Genomic DNA, 22,892 nt, shown 5'->3' with positions numbered 1-22,892 from the left:
AAACATAGGTGCCAAGCTGAAAAAGTTGAAATAATAAAGCACTCCTCATTAAGTAGCGGGGAGAAAGTGCACACTAAGGAGCTGGGCCCAATACTGCAGCGTAAAACCTACGAATCACACAAACGCAAAGAGAGCTAATCTTCCTGTGTTATGGAGATGAATTTGCTAGCTCAGATAATGAATTATTTGAGGGTTAGAAAGGAAAATGAGTAACACAGTATTCAGTACATGTACAGCTGTACTGATACTTCTTTTATGTCTTATTTACATGGTTATTTCAATGAAATCGTACTTTGTATTATTGCATTCTGGTGAACTTAATACTTGTGTGTACTACCTTGTTTAGTATTCGGACTTACAACCTTAAAAACATTTTTAACATAGAAGGTTTGCTTACTTTTTCAAAATACAAACACTGCTATTTGATACATTAACTTAGGTTCTTATCCCTCAGATTAATCTGTCGAAGCAAAATGCAGTGTTTCTAGGGTGTCCACCTGAATTTAATGATATACATAAATTCAGAACACTTCAGGCATGGAACCGGGTGCAAGACCAGTCTTATACAGAGCTCAGATTACACTATTTTTTAAGAGATTATTCTAGTTAAATGGACATATACAATATTAAACCTCACTTAAAATATCAGTATATAAAATACAGAAGATGGGAGCACCATCTTGTAACAACTCACGTGCTTCTATCACTTATTTCTTTCTAGTCAGCTATTTTCACTGCATGTTCTTCAAAGCATTTAAAAAAAAAACATACCATTTTAAGAACTGCCCTTACCACAAATCCTATATAATCCCATCCTACTTCAATGTCAGTAATCTAGAACCATATAAAGTGTTCAATAGATATTCTAGTGATTCCAGTGGCCTCTGCCTGCTTAAAAAAAAGAAGTTTTAATAATATATAAAGATGCTTTACTAGTTTAAAATCAACTACAAATTATTTAGAGAATATCTAATATTTAAATAATAGACGTATTCCATTCCTGATAAATGACAAGTAATCACTTCACTGACTCTACAGAACTTAGCTCTACAGCATCCAAAATTACTAACGTGCTGCTGTCTGGAACTAATACAATGCCTAATATTACAGTACTGTATCATAAAGTATCATGTTATAGAAACTTTCTCTGTGCAAACCTGAACTTGCAACTTCATCGTGTTACCACTAATTCATAATTCTGATGTATCTTGGCTAAATTCAAAATAGTATTGCCAAGGAGAAGCAGGTATGTTTGACATTTCTTATGCAACTAGAGTTGTATTAAATTTAGACACCTCTTCCATATGTAACTGTGATTAAAGTTAGCAGAACTGCTGGGTGTGTATTTCTCACAATGTATTCTTCTGTAAGGACAGAAAAAAATAAAAAAACTTTTGGTGGGCCAGTTTATCTGCTAAATCCAGTTAAAAATCTTGCTAATCCAAACCATGCGGAAAGAGTAACAAACTTAGTTTTAGCTATATTTCTGTAATCTCATGTTACTAATATGGGCAATGGAAATCTAAATTTTTTTGTAAGCTGCTTCTGAGCATACAGATGTAGTTGTGCTTACTCACTTCTCATTTTAAGACAAATTCGTATCTCCTTTTGGAAATGCATACTTTCTATTCCTATTTAACTAAACTGTTGGAGGAATCCCCTTATCTTAAAATATTTGGGATAGATTTAAGTATAACGACTGCTTTAAACATTGCTGACTCACAGCTTCACAAGTTTGATATTTCATGTCTACTCCCCCCCTCTTTTTCAAGAGATCTCCTGACTAGAAGAGAAAATGCTTCCAAGTTAAGCTTTTCCCAAACTACTTTAACAGACCAGTGAATGGCTGAGGATTGCAGCAGTTTCAGAACGCTCAGTTTTTGCATCAACGTAGTTAAGACAACAGCACAAAACCATGTTTGGACAACACCTAGGTACAGAAAGCCTAGATACTACACTTTCAAACGCTTGTGTAAGAACTATGCAAGTCATAATGAGGCCAAATGTGTTGACTCTGATAGTCAATCTATTTAGGCAAGTCAGTCTATCAGTCTTAAATATATTCTTGAATCATAAAAAGTTTCTATGACAGAAAGAGGAAACAAACTGTATGCACAATTTCAAAGCCGTTTATATGACTAAGAGTGAAGTTTTTCCTTCCATATTTTTGTTGTTCATCCTCAGAAACTCTTTTCTGAGCGCAATTTGAATTACTCTAGGAAGCAATTGCATAACTTTAAACCTTAGAGCTTCATAACACAAAATATAAAACTAATTTCTTTGAAAACAAAAGTTACCACATGCAAAGAAAGAAAATGTTCTCTACTGTGTTGCTGAGTCACCAATGCTTTTCTTTTTACTTCACTGAGCATGTGCCAGCATGTCGCTTTTAAAAGATGTCTTTTGATTTGAGCTGAAAAGCTCAACTAAACCAATCTAAAAGGAAAATAAAACCAAGAAAAAGCAAGACAGACCTCTAAGTGCATCAAGTTATTTTTCCCCACAGAGAAGCCAAATAATAGTGTTTTACTTTTATTATTTATTACTAGCTATACAAAAAATGTATTTGTGTAACTTTCCTAAAAATTTTGTTTTGCCCCTCACAAAGAAACAGAAGAAAAATTCAACATAAAGCTAATATGCCTTCTTGTTACTCCTGCTAATATAGCTATGGCTAATTGAAGTTCAGTACTATCTTACATCTAGCTTGCAGAGCTATAAGATAGTTGGTCAGGAAACAGAAATTAATTGTAAATTGAGTACAGTATCAATACTCTTGCCTTACAAAAGACAAGCCCTTAAATTACATGGAAAATACCATAGTCTTTACCAGGAAGATGTTTAAAACAGTAGATAATAAATTCCATTAAATCACCTGCTCCTCAATTCTAATACATATTCCATGCAAAATATAACCATTTCTTCTAAGTTTTTTCCATAATCTGTTTTAGCCCAAATGTATTGGCTTTTCTGTTTCTGAAATGTCTAGAATCCACGTTTTCTACATCTTGACATCAAGAAGCATTAGTATTTGGGGGAGGAGAAGGGAAAAAAAATGAAAGTACACAAGAGGTATGTCTGGAAAAGTTATACTACCAATTCCCATGTATTTCAGGCTATCAATATTGTAATTCTTGTCTCAAAATAGTTTTAAGGGCTATTAGAAGAATAGAAAGGGTATTTAAGAACAATGATGTAAAAATGAATTAATTTATTTTAACTTTTATTATTTTAACTTCAGTTTATATTCCATTGATTGGATGGGGTAATCTTAAACATTACTTAATGTCTTATTATGAAATACATTTCAAGAAAGTTGCATGGGAAAGGTTAGTTTTAATATGATCAGTATTTCTGCTGCAATGACTAGTGAAGTCAAGCATCTATTCCCTATGAACCTACCTTGAAAAAACGTCTTACTGAAAGCTAAAAACTACTTCTTTCTTCTGACCATGTCTGTAGTAATGACTATACTTTGTCTGAGTGAAGCTGAAACTATGCCTCTATAAACAATTTTTTGGCAGGCATAAATTTAGCTTTCAGTGAATCATATTTGAAATAAAGTTTTTTCAAGTTCATGAAAGCAAAAGTGGTGAAATTTTACTTCCTTCTAAAATGGATCTTGAAATGCAAAACTTAAAGCTGTGAGCTAGTACACACAGTGTCTGTTCTGCATTGTGCAAAATCTGAGACAAGATGCTTAGTCATACTCCAGATATTGTAAGCAGCTAAATCTGAAACACGTGCTTAAAATTCCAGGGACTTTCATTTTACTGCTGTGGTCAGACATAAAAGATGCATTGTTTTAGTGTGCTTAGATTTACTTAAAAACTTGTCATAAAAATACTCTCTAGTTGCAACAAAGTATGTTATATATTAATAAAAACAACACATAAATAACAATAATATTCTTAATCCTGTGCATTCTGCAAGCAAATATGATGGGTTCTTAAGTAAATGTCAGATTTTCTGTGGTGAAAAGGCCACAGAGACTGAAATAACGAAATTAGTGTTTCACGGTTTGCAGAAAAAAAAAAAAAGTTAAAGTTGCTAGGAAATTACAGAAATGCCAACTAATGGTGACTAAACAGAAGAGGGGTAGAGAGGAACTAAAAGGCTATTCTAGGATGTGATGTCTTCTTCCCATTTTCAGTCAGTAAGGAACATTTCTCGTGTCTTACTGTTAATAATGTAGCTGTTTCAGCTGAAATAATAACTTCCAAAGAGAAAAAAAAAAATCTTAATCAACCCATTTAAATAACAGCACACAATTACTCTATTTAAATTCAGTTGGCGTGTGCATTGTTCTCTGGCACTTGAACAAAAAAATGGATTTCCTTTGAATTCATCACTACCTATGGCTTCCATCTGTTTTAGTTCAAACATAAAACTTAGCAGAATTTTCACTGCAAGAGAATGATGGTGAAACTGTTAAAAAAAAAAATCTCTTAACTGTAGACTGAAACCATATACTCATGTCCCTAGAAAGCACGGAATAACTATGGAAACATTACTGAGTTTTCCAAAAGTATCTATATGTATGAACCCAATTCACTTTAACATCTTAAAGCTTTGTCTTGTCTTATTCTCGCTGAAAAATTATTATTGGAAATACATAATTTTCATTTATTGTATCATAATGAAATATGAAGAGATTAATAAAAATAAAAATGGATCTTTTCTGTGCTCGCTGTGCCTCTGAAACTATTCTGCATTATAAAGCCAAAATGAAAACAGCAAGATGGCAGGGGGAACAGAGCAACCACTTCCATTTGTCCTGTCATCGTGCATAGAAAAAAAGTGAAGAAACCGATTGGTTTTCAGGAATGTGAGAGGTGCCAATGACAGTATATTGCAATAGAAGATCTGCATTCTCTAATTTTATGCCTAACAGTAGCTTTACTTTTTAATATCCTTCCTGATGGTAGGTTTGGGTTCAGATAACCAAAGAAATATTAGTCACCACCTGAGTGTGGCAAATTGAAGCAAAAATGCTTTGAAACAGGGATGATCGAAGTAGTTACCTTGTCTTTTGATGACATGCACATGCTTCTAGTCCACAGCACTTACCACTGGGCTAACTGTTCACAGGTTTCAACCCCCTTGTGTTACTTAGTAATGTTTTGTAAACATGCAGAATAGACAGAAACTGAATTTAATAATGGACTTAAATGATCAAAATGTTAAAACCGGAATTAATTCTCTATAGGCAGTAAGAAACCAGAGATCAGATTTAAGAACATCTAAGAAAATTTAACTTCAGCTTCCACTCCAAAAAGGAGGAAAATTAACTGGCTAACTAAATGCTACCTACTTACTGATGCTTTGTAGAGATTTTCAGCTTGAAAAAAAAACCCCAAACTTTTGGCTTTACATTGTAAAACTTACAATACTATTGCATGCTATCTGAATACTACAGGTCTTCCAATTGATTACAGATCTTAAGAGAACCACGAGCAGACTCTAGCAAAGTATCTTTCAAATTAGAAGAACACAGGCCCTTATGTGCTAATGTAATATATATTAAGTCTAGGAGCCTCTAGAAATGGAGAATGGACGGGAGTAAATAACGATATAAAAAGACAGAAATATTTTTTTTATTTTTTAATTTTTTCGATTGCTACAATACTGAGACTTAATGGCGTAATGCAAAGCAAGCCTGAAGTCTTGGATAATTTTAAAGTTAGATTGTGTTAGTCTAATTATAACACCACAAATGAAGTAACATTTGATCAGGCCAAATAAAATGGCTTGGACTCCCTGCTCCAAAGTTCAATGGAAAACACCACCTGAGAATAAGTATGGAAAAACAGAATTCAAAAGAGTGAGCTAATGTATAGTGAATAGAAGAGTTAAAATTGAAGCCCACAAATATTAGCTATATGCTTACTGCTGTGGCCAAATGATTTGAACAGAGCCCAGAAGGGTAAGAGGAACCAGCATTCTAAAGCCAAGTGTACTTCTGGACTTCTTCAGACAAACAGAAACTGGACAATTAGATGCATTATTATCCTCCAGGAGCTTTGCAAAAATATTTGAAATTACGAAAACTGAATTTATCAGTGGACTTAATTTTCTTTTCAGCTTCCACTGCAAAGAAAGGGAAAATTAACTGGCTAACACTGGCAGCAGTTTGATTCCCCTCCCACCCTCTTTTCGCTACCTCTAACAGAACAGTGTGTCTTCCCAAACTGAGGCAGAATTTCTGACAGCAGACAAGTAAATTTCAAATAAAACTAACTATGAATTTCTTGGGGGAAAGGAGGGAAGGATGGAGGGGAGAGGGAGAAAAACCTATGAAGATACTAAAGCTTAAGTTTTAAATAACTGTAAAACAATGTTTTCAATAAAATACAGCTTGAGATTGACCTTTCATGTAAGTTGAGAAAATAATTCATTTTCTATTTTAATATGAACCTAGAATCTAAATTAGCAATCAGTATTAATTCAAATATGCAGAATGGATGACCCTTTTTTCTTTATTTAGCATAATAACATACCTTTAAGTGGATCATGCTCTGCTCTCATAATGTCAATAAGGGAGTTTTCCAAAGAGTGCATATTCAGACTGTCATACATTCTATTTCGATCCTAAAAGAGAACAAAATCCTTAGTATTGGAATACAAATTCTGTATTTTTTAACAGGAAACTTGATAGGAAGACAAAGGTGCCTTCTAAAGGCTGTACGCTTGGAGACTCTGGAGATGGACAATGATACAAAAGCTTAAGATACCTGAAATTTATTAACAGTAAGATCTGGTTTTATTAACAGTAAGTTTAATAGCATCCAAATATAAAACTAGAGATGCACTATGAAGAACTCTTCTGTGTATGCACTTTGATAGCCTGTGATTGCCTGTTTCCTTCAGAAGAACTGCTTGAATCGGTTCTAGTGATCCACAGCAGAGTTAAGCATTAGGCTGTTTAATGAAGGAGACTAATGTCTGTAAGAGCTCAATTTCATTTCATGCAGAAGTTAAATAGTGACTAAGGTGGGGAACCACAGGACAAGAAGGACAGTCACCTCATATGAAAGAAAGCATTTTCTCAGTGCTTGGCTAAGTACCTTGCATGGGCCCTCAGCCCCCTGCTGAGACTGCACTTCCTGGCTTCTGGGCGGTTAATCTGAGAGCCTTTGCATACAAAGACTTGAGTTACAAATGGTCAGCACTAAATGGTTAAAGGTTGAAAAATTAAAGCTAAACTATGAAAAGAAAATGTCACAAAGCTTACTAATAGATTATCAGCCTTATGGAGAACATTTTTTTTGCACGTGGAAATTAAGAATTACCATAATGCCTTACAAATATTTTCACTGAAGATAATAAAAGTTATTGTAATAAATCATAAATGCTTTCACTAATTTAATGCTCAACTAGGACATTTTGTTACACGTTTTCTAATACACCAAAGTTACAAAGACAGAAAAAAAAGATGACTTTTAACTTCTTTGGTCTTTCTGGGATACCTTCAGAGACTGAAAATAGTTTGCGTAAACCCTTAATCTCTTCTTGCAAGGCTTCTGGCTTGACTGTATTGCAGTTAAAGGAATCCTGTAATCATGCCTTAATTTTACTGTTGTCTGGTCTCTGCTTGCACTGTAGTAATTAAACAGAGTAGGATGAAATACACCACACATCCCATGACCATTAAAATTCACTAAAGATGCAGCCATTCACGTAGCACATACGTAATGGGACAGACGGTATCTGACCCACGCTCACTGTGACTTTCCATGACAGTTCAGCAGAACACAGATTAATTTCAAGCTATGTCCCTCAGCAAGCAGGTATTCTTCATGTTTGGGGAGTGAAAAAGCAAGCTTTGAAATAGAAGTTTTCTGTGAGTCAGAAACTATGACTTATCAACAGCTTTGCAAAACAAGCCATGATGAAACTAAGATTTTACTTTCATCTTTCTTAGAAAGCTTAGTCAACTTGATACAACATTGGGATGAAGAGGGAGAAGCCTTTTTTTCAGCTCCCTCTCCCTCAAACTACTATAAAGATTAATGGCTTCCTGTTGGGTAAACAATCTGCTATGTTCATTTGATCGGATCTTTTTTTTTTGAAGCCTTTAGATAATTTAATGATAAATTTAAAAAAGTAGGTTTCTCTTGCCTCCTGCCATGTCTCAGACCAAATGCCGCTGACACTTTGTGAGGTGATCTTCAACCCGGTTTGAGTGCCAACAAGTCACCAGTACTATTTTAGTTCACAGCAGCCTTATTTTGGGAGTGGTTGGCTTTCATTCAGTTCTGTAGCTGTCCTGAGAAGCAGCAGAATAAAACTGAAGTGACTAATCTGCTCCCATGCCCTTGCAGGTTTGTTTCTCAATAGCACAATGAAAAGAACCTGCTCACCATAGCAAACTTGCTTTCTATAGAAGGTGTGAGCAGTGACAAAGCTGGATCTGTTCCTTGCTGTCCCCTAGCATTCAGAAGGTATCTCATCAGGATTTTTAATGAAGCCTTAAATTCAGCTGAAGTCAGTACTTGGTAGGTTGTAAGTGCTCTTGCAAAAAATAATGCTGAGTAAACAGAAAACATGCTTTGCTACCTCTGTAGCTGAATCACAGAATCACAGAATCACAGAATCATATAGGTTGGAAAAGACCTTTAAGATCATCGAGTCCAACCATAAACCTAACACTGCCTAACACTGATATGGGAAAAGAACTAGTATTGGTAAAAACTGAGCCGAACTGTATGTGTGACACTATCTTTGTTGCAGGCTCACTAAATAAGATTTTATTATTTATCTTTTGATCATTGCTATATACATATACATTGAGGTAACACAAGAGTATCTGGCAAATGATCATTACTGTAGACTTAACTTTGCTCTGGAGGGCAGAAGCCTGTAAGAAAGTGCTCCATCATGGTTAATTCCTAATACTGGCCCACTTGGTCATGGATCTTACAGAGAAATGGAAAAGTAAAACATATAACATGTGTTTGTGATTCATTTGTAAACTGCTCCACTGGCTGACATGCTGCAATGATTGTGACTTCACCCTAGCATCATTCTGTTTTGCAAATTTTGTGTCTCCAAAGTGAAAGGTCTTGCGCTGCTGGAAGCAGAATAAATAGGCTTTTCCCATCTTCTTTACACCTTAGAAAGTTCATGTCTATAAAGCTAAAAAAAAAAAGAGGGTTGTTTCTTTGAATTGTATTACTTCATTTCTGCCAGTGGAAACGTGCAATAGGCATGCACCATGCAATACAAAAACGTTGTGAATACACTAAAGTAAAGCGGGATTTAAATACGGGAATAGCATTCTGCTATCTCACTACCCACATCACACTATCCGCTTTTGAGTTTGGGTCATACCTAGGTAATCAGTGCTTCAAACTTTTAACATCTATTCCAATTCACACTGATGAACTACGTACTATAAAGCAACATTATCTAAAATTTAACTATCTCAAAAGTCATTCTTTGGGTACAAGGTTAATTTTAAACCTTTGTGCAACTAGGCTTTATAATACTAAAACACTTTGTGCTCCCCAAACATGTACATCATATCTTTAAAGAGCACAGTTATCATCTATGCAAAGATGAAGCTTTCATTTCAAAGCAGAACTGAGAAGTATTTCAATAATGTAGGTCACATCAGCAGAGATTTTCTAGAAAGTTCTGCTGTAGAAAAAAATTCACAATGCTTTGAAAGGGAACAGTTCTATTATAGCATGCTCTATCAGAAAACTTCCACTGTGATTTTCCTTGATCTTTGGGACAAGCACAAAAAGTACTACCACTGAACATTATTGGTTTAGATAGGACTATTTCCACGTGCATGGAAAACTAATTCTTGGGACTATCTTTAGTTACATTATTTCAACACGGTTGATAAGCAGTTATCTTCTAAAACAACATGGAACTACCTTTAAAACAACATGGAAATAGTTCCAATTCTTGGGACGATTTCCATGTTGTTTTAAAAGTAGTTCCAGGTTGTTTTAGAAGATAACTATCAACCGTGTTGAAATAATGAAACTAAAGATAATCAGTAATACAAAGGCATTGATACATAAGCATGTATGTTAATACAAGTTTTGTATCATCCTGACTTCAAAAGCCCCTTTTGTCAAGGCTGAATTCCTGTAAAATATTTTGCATTTCCCTCACCTCTGTGGCTCATCAGTTCTGTGCTAAGAAGCAAGAGAACTCTTGCTGTGTCAGAAGGTCCATATCTCAGTGGAATGTCACAACATAATGCTAGTTTTTTCCCCAAAGCCGACAGTTAACTTCTCCCAAGCACTATGAATTCTCACACTGGCTTTTTATTTCTTTTTAACTGTATAATCATTTGAATCCTGCTTGACCTACCATTCCAATACCAGAATCACTTCTGCATTCATACACAGCAGAATTGAAAACGTGGTTTTGGTATAACTGCCTACAGATTCAGAGGTATATGGCTAAGTTACAAATTGTCACCTCAACTTAAAAGTTAGGACTATATAAGAAAGTTTACAAAAAAGTTATAATTATTTCTGAATTTTTACAAATGTACACAATATAGGAGAAGCACGAAGTATCCCACCCATAGAATACAGTTAGCGCTAGAAGGACTTTTTGACAACGCCACGCAAAATACATCTACAGAGTGTGCATTTCAGAAGTCCTCCCCCCATACATCTAAACGTGGAGTGAATGGGAGGAGGGCAGGTTTCTCTGAAGAGCAAGTTTCAGCACTAGATTGTTGGACAAATCATTTTTCCTGCACAATCTATTTAGGACTTCTAAATATATCCATGCAATTTATGCAAAGATCATCCTGTTTGAGCATTTGCAGAAGAAACTCAGTGTAGTCACATCTCAAAACTTATATATTGTCATTTATGCATAAAGCAAATAAAAGGACAGAAACTATTAAACAGTGAATACAATTTTGCTAATCTTTAACCACAAACAGTAAAAATAGATGTTCGTAGCTAAGAAGTTAAACAACTTTGAATTTTGGACACAAGCGTTATTCTACTGCTCTGCAGAACTACTTGAAGTAAAAAATTAGACTTCTAGCATAGGTATTAAATTCAGTAAATGCAAGTATCTTTAAAATATGCTCCTTTACACATCCCTTCATATTCTAAAGAAACGTAGCACCATCCAATGAGGGCTGAAAACAACTTCAGAGTCATCAAGCTTCCAGTCAGTTTCAAGTATGGTCTTAGCTCGCTGCAAAAAAGACTCTGTAGCTTTGACCTTGCTGAATTAAATGAATTTTTTAAAAGCTCAATTAAAGAAACTTTTTAAAAATCACCTCCCAAACTAAAATGTTAACAAGTTCCATTTTTTCACCTTAAAACTGACCTGAATAAAAATGTGTTCTAAGACTAGAAAGTGACAGCTGATTTAATAATAAAGTATTCACAGACTTAAAGTACCTGAATATAGTACTCAGTGTTAATGTTAGCAGTAATAACCTAACAATTAAGTACATTATATATTCTAAAATATCATCTTTGCTAACATCTAAACTTCAAGTCATTCTCATTTTAGTGAAGACATACTATAATCATAAGCCCCTTGTTGAAACCATAACTAGTGTAAATGAGAAACTTAATATGAAAACCTATGACTTAACTACAATTTAAGCTCTATAAAAAAGCAAGGAGGAAGGCCTAAAGTAGACACATGAAATTGCTTGGTTACTTTCCATGGTGTCATTAGTGGTAAAGATGAACTATAATATCTGGTAGACATCTGTGAATGGTCAACCTGACAACAGAAGTGTTTTAAACTGACACAATCAGCTATGTAAGCTAGCTAAATTGAGCCTAAAATGCACCAAAGACAGGTCCTGTGGCAAAGACACACCTACTTCCCAACTACATAAGCATTTAAAAACAAACAAAAAAATCCCAACAGCATGTACTGTATCCATACCAGAGTACTTCAGCTCAACAATGTACATTCATAAACTGGAAACAAACCAGACACATTATGGAGATGATTAAAGGCTTGGCAAGATTGACTTATGAGGCAAGTCTAGATGATTTGTATATGAATAGCTTCAACAAAATAACTAAAGGAACAATTACACATTTGAAGGAGAAGTTGCTATTCAAGTTTTGGGTTCTTTTGGGGGTTTTTTGGTCTTTTTTACCCTCTTCATGCCCCCAAGAAATATCTATACAGTCTTGCATACTTTAATGCAAATACATCAGACTATATGGTAAATGTACTTTTGGGTAGATCTTAGGTGAGAATGTATTCATTTTAGCTTTAGAGAACAACCCTGCTTTGGCAGACAGAATGAGGTGAGATATGCTACTTAGCATATACGTCATTGCTATATTATCACAGCTGCTAAATATTTCGTTGAATTTTCCTAACTCTGATTTTGACTTGCATTAATAGAATGAGCTGTATAACTGAAGCAAATGTTAACAGTAGGAGAGAATTCTTAGTTCATAAAAAAGTCATAAAAACACTTGTATGGTAAGCCACACAAACTTGCCACTAATTGATTGAACGGCTTTGAATCGTTCATGCGTGCAGCTCCCAATACTATTTACTCAAAGGTGTTGACCCTGAAGTTAAAAGTACGGCAGTAGACCATTTCCTCCAGTTAGAGATATCCCCAGTATGGTCCTCAGACACAAGTATCTGTTTTTGTATGTTAATCAGCCCTAGGTAATCAGTCTACTGCATTAAAAATCCTGAAGACACTGTTCGTTGCAGGTATTGCCTTAGTAAAATTAAACTGGTAAAGCCTGACTTATAAGTCAGCATTTGGACAATTACACTAGTCTGAAGACTAAGAGAACTTAGCAGCTAGATATTCCAAATGCCTGCAAGTTCAACATGAGCTGCCAAACATTCAGCACTTCTGAAGAAACAGGTCACCTATTTAGGAGTCTAAATATGGCATTAAGAACCCAACTTTAGCAACTTGCTCTTCATCTAGTATTTGCTGGTACATGTATCATCTAGATTAGTCATTTAAACTGTTAAGGTACATTTACTAAACTGTACTAATACTGTCATATTGAGAATCTGAAATCCTCCGAATGGAAGTGACTGTAAGACAGAAGCAACATGACAGCAGTTTAAATTAAATTTCTAAAACTAACACCTGTTGTGAAGTACCATTTTGCTTTGCAAGTGTTTTGTTTTCTTTGAAAACTTTAGCACATTTCAAAAATAAATAGAAAAATCTGCATTTGTGAGAGATGGTACCTTACCATACAAATCCCCAGCTGGAGAGCTACATTCAAACATAGAATAAAGTATTTCAGCTTTTAGGACCATGAACATTGCACGTACTGTTTGTTTGAACAAACAGGAAGGAGAAATCAAGGTGAAACACACCCGGACATGCAGTGTATTTCCTTAACCCAAAAGAGATGCAGAAACTAAATTAATATTCATAGAATGCAGTGTTTTTACTAGAATGAAAATAGTTACATGCTGAAGTGTATTATTAAAATGTTATAATAGGTTTTAGTAAGCTTATTTGCAAGATACTAAAAAACATTAAGCTTGCAATCAAAATAGGGTTAGCAGACACTGAAATTTTTAAAAAAATTTTTAGAAATGGTTAATTATTTTCCTCATCCAAGGAATATAAATGAAAAAAATGAATATACAAAACACCGATTTCTGTCCTTGTGTTTTGGCCACAGAAATGCCTGAACCATATTTTTTGGGGAAAACAATATCTGGGGTTAGAAATATATTTTTAGATTTGCACCCTATATTCTTTTTTTTTTTTTGTACTTTAGATCAGGGAATAAGAGAGAATATTCATATTGTCTAACTTCTTGACATGCAACCTAAGTGCCTAAACTGGAATCCCAGGGGCTGTATTATGGTCAAGTGGTGCCAGGTATGTTCTTCTAGAGAATTAGATTATCTAAATAAGGAGCCTAGATTCTCTCTAAGGAGAAAGAAATAGGCTCCTCAATTAAATGCTTAAGTTAGATGGTGTGAATACCTGACAAGATTTCCAATTGTTCCTTAACGATTCCGGTACAAGGCAACAATCTCTTCCCTATATGAAGTACCTGTAATAGTGCAAGCAGTGTGGCGGAACTTAAACTTGTAGACATAATTTTGGCTATGAAAGAACTTCAGTTGATGTAGTTTGTGTTATCTTAAAAACCTGAGAGAGAAAAAAAAGCTTCTTACAGTGAGTCACATAAGAAAAACTTGGTTATTGGCTTAATTTAGTCACATTTAAAATCAGTGTTGCCATGATGTTTAACTACTTTTATTTAAAAACAAAACAAAAACTCTCGAACTTTCGAAAATTCCCCTGAGAGATGTCCTTCAAAACTGCGGTAAGCAACACCAGCTTTGCTGTAACTAATGTGGCCACTGTGAATTCAACTTCACACGGGATATGTTTCAGTTTTAACTATGAAGTACAGAAAATCTGCTTTCATCCCATTAAGTAATACACATAATTACTTATTCAGTTATCAGTAATGACATTCATTGTCACTGGTATATTAGTTTAATGCCAAGAAACATTATTTTCATCAGAATTTATGTCAGTTCTATACTGGGGACCATCCATCAATGCAAACACCAAAGAATAAATAAGTTTCATGGAAGGGAAAAGCTTTGAATTTGTATTCAGTTCCTCTGTGGCTTATCTTGTTTGCATCAGGTTCATGTTTTAGAGAAACTGGATGAGCAGTTGACACTGCTGAATGCCATTTGGACTTCGCAAAAAATATACAGCGTTTTAAAAAATGGTAGCAGAACATTAATGATCTACAGAAAATTAGTCAGTGAGGATGCCGGCTTTTCTAAGCTGTTTTCCATTTGCTAAGCTTGAGATAGCTGAAGTTCGTAGGAGAGGTGCTTTGTCCCTTGCCGTACGAAATTATTACTGCAGTTAAAACAAAGATGCATGAACATGAGGAAGAGTATTCTGCAAAACTGTGAATGATGCAGCATGTATTCAACATGCATGCTAAGATGCGTTCGCTCTGTGGAAGCTTGGAAGAAATAGGTAACTTCTATGTATACATAAATGCTTTTGTGCAAGACTTTCCAAATGGCACAAAATTTAATTACTGCTATTTTTTAGTATCTTCTGAAATTGCTACTGTATCTTTAAGAATCCTCAATCTAAATACCTCAGCCTTTTATGGAAGGACACAAGCACAGTACAAATTAGCAAGATGGGTGTTTGACAGCATCGCAATTGCCAACACAAGTCCTGATGAGAAGAAGCACAATCTCCAAGCTCTATTTAACTTTTTCATTATGACTTGCAAAATGTAACAGCCATCATAAGGAATTAACCTTACAACAATAGTGTAATAACTGAAAAGTAAGAACATTATTTCAGTGTAGCAAAGTAATTTATGGAAACATCTAGTGTTTCCACAATAGCAGTAGATAACACTGCAACCCTTCAAAGAGGATTATTTTTACTGTGTTCTGCAACTATGACTTTATACATGTAAGGGAGATTTAAGCATAGATAGATCTACAGCATAAATATAGCCAAACAGGTCTATTTAATTGGTGGCTCTGGTGCTCACACGTAAGACCAACAACAATTAAATGCGCCCACCTTCTCACTTTAACACTATCTCTTAAAAAAAAAAAAAAAAAAAAAACACAAAAAAACCCAAACCACCTCCAAACGGAAACATCAATGTAATTTATTATAAGGTTAAATTGCAAGGATTTTTTCTCTATCCTACTAGATTGAAATAATTTCTATTATAGTTTGAATGCACAAGACTTTTGCTTAGACATACAATGAGTTCATCTATATTAGATGACCACTATAGAAGCTTCTGAAAGTTCAAAGTAAGTCATATTGACTTGTAAGGCATATTGAATAAGTAAATATATTCACAACTTGTCCTTGGCTGCATATGAATTCCAATGTATACGTCACCGCAGTTTCAACATACGACAGCATTAATATTTTTAACCCTGTTCCTTTGGCTAACATCTTCGGGAGACATTTCAGTGTTTATTTTCAGCTACTCTTGGAGCCCTCCACCACAAAGCATTACGTATCTGTAATCTGTTTTCCTTAACAGATGAGGTTGAATACATAAACACTGGCACCTTTTCTCCCATCAAAAATTACTCAACTATGATATTCCAGCTAGCAAGGCTACTTAATGGAACAGGTCTTCACAGTATAGGCAAATCCTCTTAAGTTTTCAGGTCCAATGCATACACTTGGAGCAGAATTTAGGTATGTTCAAAAGTCACCATTAGCCTCAAGAATACTGCAAGTATCAGAGCCCACCTGGGTAGAGTCGGGACATGGTCTCTTGCGCCAAATAGAACTCCACCAGCAAAATGGTAAGAAAAATAGGAACTCTAGTGGGAAATCTGGTCCCAGGGAATGCCCTTTTGCCACTATTACAGCTACATAAGGATTAGCTTGCTAACTGATGCAAATACAGCTGTACAAACTCAAATATGGTCACAATTATGAAAAATGAAACTCTAGGTTACTCTGTGTGAAACCTAACAAAAAACAACTATAATAGCCTTATGGGGAGATAAAGAAACATTCCAATTATTTTCTCTGCATATTATCTTTTTTACTTTTGCTGGAATATAGTAGCTCAGTGTGAGAAAAAACAAAGCTGACACAGGTGTAAGGAAAATTAAAGAATGTACAGAATTAAAGGAATAATCTGCTTTCTTTTTTAAAATGCGTCATTTCTAAAAGAAGTTGCCCAAGCTTTTTTGCAACAAAAACCCATGCAAAAACTATAAATTGTTAGAATGGCAACCGAGATTGGGATCCAAAATAATAAAGGTCTCCGCTAACAAGAAAAGTTATGACTAAATGAATATAGGCAGGAATGGGAAAAATAACATTTTACCAACAGGTAACTGAAGCTGGACTTAAGTGACTTACCTAAAGTCACATAAGATGTCACTGGCAAAATTCAGGAGGTGAACCCAGATCTTTAGTTCTAAGACACCTCCTCCTGTTTAACATTTCTAAATCACAGGGCTTCCAGACAAAACATAACATAAATGTTGCTAGAATGTGGAGGAAAAAAAAAAATCTCACTAACAGGCAAATGTCAGCCTAGAATACTAGTAAAAGATGAACATGACAAAGACTCAGAGCCATCTACAAAAGTAAGAAAAACATACACACAAGGACAAGCGAACAAAAAAATCCTGAGTTTTAAAGGGATTTATAAGAATGTGAGCGTTACCATAGGCAGAAAATACGTGCTGGATTAAACATACTTTGCTCTACTGCTGCGTCAGCAGCTACAGTTTCTATCTTTCTTGATAGTCAATATTCTTAATTAACTGTGAGAATCAAATATTGCTGAATACACTGAAAACGTTGGCATTAGTTGCAATTTCAGACTAAAAATAATATAGAAATATACAATTTTCAAACCAAGTATCAGGGCTGTAACCACTGTTCAATTCTCCTTTAAAATGAATGAAGCCAAAATGCTATGCAAGACTATGAACACACCAGTTACACACCATCCTTACCTGCAAAGGAAGGAGAGTATTACTGTTGTTGTCAGTTCGGAAAACATTATCTTCAATCCACGATTTTGGTGTCAGTGATGGAGTGGAGCGAGTAAATTTAGGAGGAGCTATGACATTACCAGAAAAGGGCTTCTTCAAAGGAGAGATCTGGTTCATAGTTCCTGGAATTCCCATGTTTCCAGTTCTACGATGGTCTCTGCCATGCATTCCTCCCCAGGATATATTTCCTGTGCTCCAGCCGCTACTCTGATTGCTCCAGGGTGACTGCTTCAGAAGAGGCTAAAAAGAAAGATTCATTTACATTATTTTGAAAATACCTGAAATGTTTTTCTACTTAAAAAAAGAAACAACAAAAAACAAAACAACCAACCACGAAGTAATCAATGCGCAGAGATTTCTATAAACCACTCTTGCCTGATAACATGTAAATTAATTACCTAGGCAAGGAAGAAAACATAGCATCATCAAAAAATTGTAATTCCTACTCCCCCATACATCCCCCCAAAAAATCTGCAGTACTTGTGCAAACAATTTAGATTATCATTTTAGTAATTGGTAGCATTCCTTAAAGCTATGCACTAGAACAATTCCAGGGTGTAAAACCATGTTACAAAAAACTCTGAGACCATTTTATCATACATTACTTGGTACTATATAGTGAGATCTCTGCAAAAATAACACAAGAATTTCAAAGAGGTCAATTTTAAAAAATTAAAATAATAATTATTATTCTAGTAATAATAATTATTTCTATTCAGTGAGTAGTAATATTTCACTACAGTAAGTAGAAATTTAAAAATTCAGATGGCAGATTGATTTTTTCCCCCCAGTATTTTAAGTATCATTGTCTCCGTATTACCATATAAGAGCAAAAAGAGCACTGATTACTGTATGGAGAATCTGTTTGAAGGACCTATCTTAACATTTCCACATTAAAGTGCATTATTCTGAAGCCACTGCTCAAGTATTTCTGCAGTAATGAACAGGACTATCTGTGGAATTCTGCAGGGTGGAATCTGGGAGGGGGGGGAGGATTGAGGATTTTTTTTCCCCTATTTAGATACAGTATAAAGTATTTCTGTATCTAACAAGTGCACTATATTCTTCAATATGAAAATGTAAGCAGTCTTTAGAGGGAAGATTTTACAGGATGGTAAGTTTTTATTCTTAAGCCACAACTTTTGCTAAAAAGTGACCTATAGCGGTTGTCATACTACCAAGAGGTGGACCCAGTGAGCCTGACTGACAGTGAAGAACAGTATTTATCTTTAGTGTTCTCAATCTGACTGCTCTTGGAAACGCTTTTTCTCAAACATAGAAATGGGGTGTGTGTGTGTGTGCGCGTGCACGCGCGTGGATATTCTAAATTCAGCTCTTCTGTGAAGTCAAAACACAGTACTTTAAGCTTAGCTGCAAGCAGCCCTCAGCTTGTAATTCTAACTTAAAAATTTAAAGCATGTCAATACCTTATGTAGTAGATTGAACTTTCTGAAGACAGAAAGACAAAATTATAACCAGACCCCCCTGAAAACAAACAAAAAACCCCATTAAAGCCATTTTTGGTCAATAATCAGGAAAACATCCCATTCTCTGTAATTATAGATAATTATGTTGTAAAACTTGAATACTTTGGTTGGAATTTTGGGAGAGGCAGGCACTCTATTGTGAAACAAACCTTAAGAGATAATGCCAAATGTTAACAAGCCTCTAATATTGCTAGCTATGCTGTCATGGCACTGTTTCAGTTTACCTACAACTTGTAACTGAGAGAAAATTGCTGTACACCTCACTGTTGGAGAATTGCTTTGGAATTTGTTTGAAGAGGGTTATTATAGATGTTAAGGACAACTAGCTCCTAATCACGATGCATCCAAATCAGTTCTTGGACAGGCACACTGAATGTGAGATTCCAGTTCCGATAGAAATGCGTCACAAATCCAGCTCTACTGACTAAAACTGACAGGATTTAATACTAGAATGAAAGAAAAATGAAGATGAGGCCTATATAACTTTGGCCTTTCTTAACTGAGCTGATGATCGGAGTGAGACGTGGCTATAACACACTAGCAGGTAATATGAACGTGGATCTGCTTTTCTCTGATTTCTTACAATGAATATTTTGTTCCAGGAAGAAAGGTAAAACTTCCATTTTAACACGGGATCGCTATGCCGCTTGATTAAAACCGGTAGCAGAACTATGGTAACCCAAAACACAGCGTAGTCTTTGGATACAAATTCAAGTAATTTCGGGCAAAACCCCTGAAAAGGCGACAACGTTGACAGCCTTCCCATTTGAATCTACTTTCGGTGACCTGTGCTCATTCAACCGAGCTCGCCCGGGGGGTGCGACGGCAGGTTTGAGGCTGGGGAAGGGGCTTCCCGGGGAGGAGGCACCGGCGGCGCCGGCCGGAGCTGTCAGGCTCATTGTTCCGGGGACACCGCGCTCGCTACGGGCGACTGCGGCGGGGCAAGGGGGATATTTTCACCGTGAAACTCCTTCTTGACGCGAAAAGGAGAGTTTACCATCTTTTATAAGAGGAAACCCCCTCCTCTCATCCCGAAAATAAACGACGTCCCTGCGTAGCCGACGGCGCACCGAGAAGGGCCGGTCACAGCCCAGGGGACGCGGCCGAAGCGGCCGCCCCGCCACCTGCCACCCGGAACGGGCGGGGAGCAGCGGCCGGGCGCGGGGCGGGCCGCTGCCAACAGCCTCCCGGCCCGACGCCTGCGGCCGCCTGCTGCCTGGCCCCGCACCGGGCGGGGGGCGCAGGTGCCCTCCCGCCGGCCACCGGCGGCCCTCAGCCTGCCGAGCGCGGCGGCGCGGCAGCGGCCGGGCCGGGCCGGGCCCCGCCCTGCCTCCGCCGTCTCGCCGGGCTGTCACCGCCGCGCAGCCTCGCCCGGCGCCGGCAGCGAGGAGGGAGAAACCTTCCGGCTGCCGCGACTAGCGAAACGAGGGGAGCGGAGCCCCCCCTCACGTCCCTGCGTCCTCCGCCCGTCCCCCCTCCCCACCCTGGGGCTCCCCCTCGCCCCTTCCGGAGCCGGCTCGCCCGGGCTCCCTGCCGCCCCGCCGCGGCTGCCCGGCCCTCCCGCCGCCGCCCGGTACCTGGTGGTGGTTGTAGGAGTTTCTCTGCTGCAGGAAGGCGGCGGCGGCGGCCGCCGCCTGATGTTGGTGCTGGAGCTGGGGGCTCACAGGGGATCTCCGGTTCTGCTGTTGCTGCTGCTGCTGCTGAGGTAAATTCATCTGCGGCGGCGGCGGGGGGGCGGCGGCCGAGAAGGGGCTGCTGAAGGGCCCGGCGCAGGGGTTGTGAGGAGACACCGGCGAGAAGCTCTGGAAGAAAGCGGGGTTGATCGATGACGGGATCCCCGGGTAGAAGCTGGTCTCGGATTCCGGGCTCGGGGGCGGCATCGCGCTGATCTGCCCGCCGCCGCCGCCGCTGGAGACCGGAGGCTGCTGCGTCTGCTGCGGAGGCGGCGACGAGGTCTGCACCGACCAGGGGGTGCCGAAGCCGGGCAGCGGCGGAGGAGGAGGGGAAGCCGCCGAGGAGGAGCCGCCCCCGCTCTGGTGATGGGGGCTGGGGATCTCCGGGCTCTGCAGGCTGCTGAAGCCAGAGCCTAGCCCGCCGGGCAGGAGGTTCCCGGGGCTGCCCAGCAAGTGGCTGTTCGGGGGGGACTCCATGGGGGGCAGCTTGGCTCTCGCCTGCAGATGAGGAGGAGACGGAGGCGGATTCACGCAGGAGGCGGCGGCCACCCCCACATTGGGGTCCGCGGACACCGATCCCCCCGGGCAGGAAGGGGCGAGCCGCTCTGCACCCCCCCTGTCCGCGCCGCCCTTGTGCTCGGCGGGGCTGAGGGGCCGGTGGTGCGCGTAGTCCCCCGTCCGCGGCGGCTCCGGGGGGTGAGCGCTGAGGAGCTGGAACTGCTGCTGTTGCCTGTGCTCCTGCTGCTGGTACTTGTCAGTGGGGTGGCTGAACTGCTGCTGCTGCTGCTGCTGCTGAGGGGGGTGGTGATGATAGTCTGGGGGGTGGTGGTTATTCAGGGGGTGGCTGCTGCCGAGCTGGGCTGGGCTGCTGAGCTGCTGCTGCTTAAACTCTTTCCTCTTCTGGCTCAGCTGAGGAGGCGGCGGCTGTTGCTGCTGCGGTTGCTGCTTGTTTAAATCCTGGTGGGGGCTGAGACTGGGTTTAAAGTCAGAGGAGGGGTGGCCGAGAGGGGGGTGTCCTGATGCGGGGCTGCTGCCCAGCCTCTCGCTGCCTGGCTGCTGCTGCTGCTGTGTCACCCCCAGGAGCAGCTCATCCTGCATGTTCTGATGATGCGCAGCAGCGGCCGCCGAGGGGAACAGGGAGGGCGGCGGCGACCCACCGGACACGCCGCCGCTGCCGGAGGAACCGGTTACAGCGGGTGAGAAGGGGCAGGAGGAGGAGGAGGAGTGAGAGGCGGCTGCCGCCGCTGCCAGGGAGGGGAAGGACCCGGCGGAGCCAGCGCCTCCTACACCCAACGGTGGGCTGGGGCTGGGGGCCGCCGTCTGCGGGAGCCCGAGGCTGTGATCCCCCATGCAAGGGAGGGGGGCTCCCCTGACACCGGCGCAGCGCAGGGGTGCGCTCCCCGCCCCGGGAGCCTGAAGAGACAAAGATAATTAATAATCTTCGGGGGGAGTGGGGTTCAGCACCCGCCTATCGCAAACCACTACGCAAGCCAAAAAATAGCCGCTCCCTAGAATAAAGCCCTCTTGCCATAATTGCCACTATACTGGCTTTAAAAATATCGGAGCCTTTTGATAATAAACAATCCTATTTTTATCAGGGCTTTTTTTTTTTTTGTCTTCTAGTCTATCGGGACCCTCGGTAGGGCGGCCCTTCCCGCCTGCAGTCGCACCCACGTAATCCGCTAGATCACCATGAACACCCCCGGACAGGTCGTTCCCCCCTGGCAGCCGCCCCCCCGGTATCTCCTCCACCCGCCCCCCCCCAGCCGCTACACCGTAGCGCAGGGGCAAAGCGGGGCGTTTCCAGGCTGGGCACTGGCGGGCGGGCCGGCCGCTCCGGTGTCCGCAGCGGGGCTCCGCACGACCCCCCGCCGCCTCCCTCCGCCCCCACTGCCGGCTCGGAGCCGGCTGCAACGTCCTTAAGAATGCCGGAACATTCGTCATAGTTGCGTCACGGCCCCCACCCCCTTGCCCGCCCGGCCGACCTTGGTAATGAGCCAGCGGCCCCGCCCCCTCATGAATAATGCATTACATCGGGAGCCCCGCCCCCTTTGCACGTCCCTGGCGCTCCCTGGGGGGGGGTGGGCGCTCGCGCTGACCGACGTCCGCGCGCACGGCGCGACGAGCCGGGTGAGCGCTACCACTTAAGCGGGGGGGGGGACGGACGCGACAGCCTTTAGTAACGCCCTGAAGAACTGCTGGCCTTTTGGGTGAGGAGGGCACT

The 22,892-nt window shown here is 39.8% G+C and overlaps 1 protein-coding gene across 3 annotated transcripts in view; it reads right to left on the bottom strand.

The window, feature by feature from the left end:
- Positions 1-22,331, bottom strand: part of CPEB2 (cytoplasmic polyadenylation element binding protein 2) — a 56,286-nt gene extending 33,955 nt beyond the window's left edge. For 2 of the 3 annotated variants that reach the window (XM_075499770.1, XM_075499772.1), the window contains exons 1-3: positions 20,573-22,331; positions 17,470-17,748; positions 6,501-6,591 (exon numbers count right to left, since the gene is read on the bottom strand). In XM_075499770.1, coding sequence (XP_075355885.1) covers positions 6,501-6,591; positions 17,470-17,748; positions 20,573-22,018 — 1,816 coding nt within the window. In that variant the 5' untranslated portion in view covers positions 22,019-22,331. The remainder of the gene's footprint in view (positions 1-6,500; positions 6,592-17,469; positions 17,749-20,572) is intronic. The other variant, XM_075499771.1, reaches the window with a different exon arrangement.
- Positions 22,332-22,892: the final 561 nt, after the last annotated feature.

This window comes from Mycteria americana, chromosome 4, assembly GCF_035582795.1.
Source record: "Mycteria americana isolate JAX WOST 10 ecotype Jacksonville Zoo and Gardens chromosome 4, USCA_MyAme_1.0, whole genome shotgun sequence".
Classification (NCBI taxonomy): Eukaryota; Metazoa; Chordata; class Aves; order Ciconiiformes; family Ciconiidae; genus Mycteria; species Mycteria americana.
Note: the sequence above shows the minus strand (reverse complement) of the source record. Positions and strands in the feature narration are given on the sequence as shown.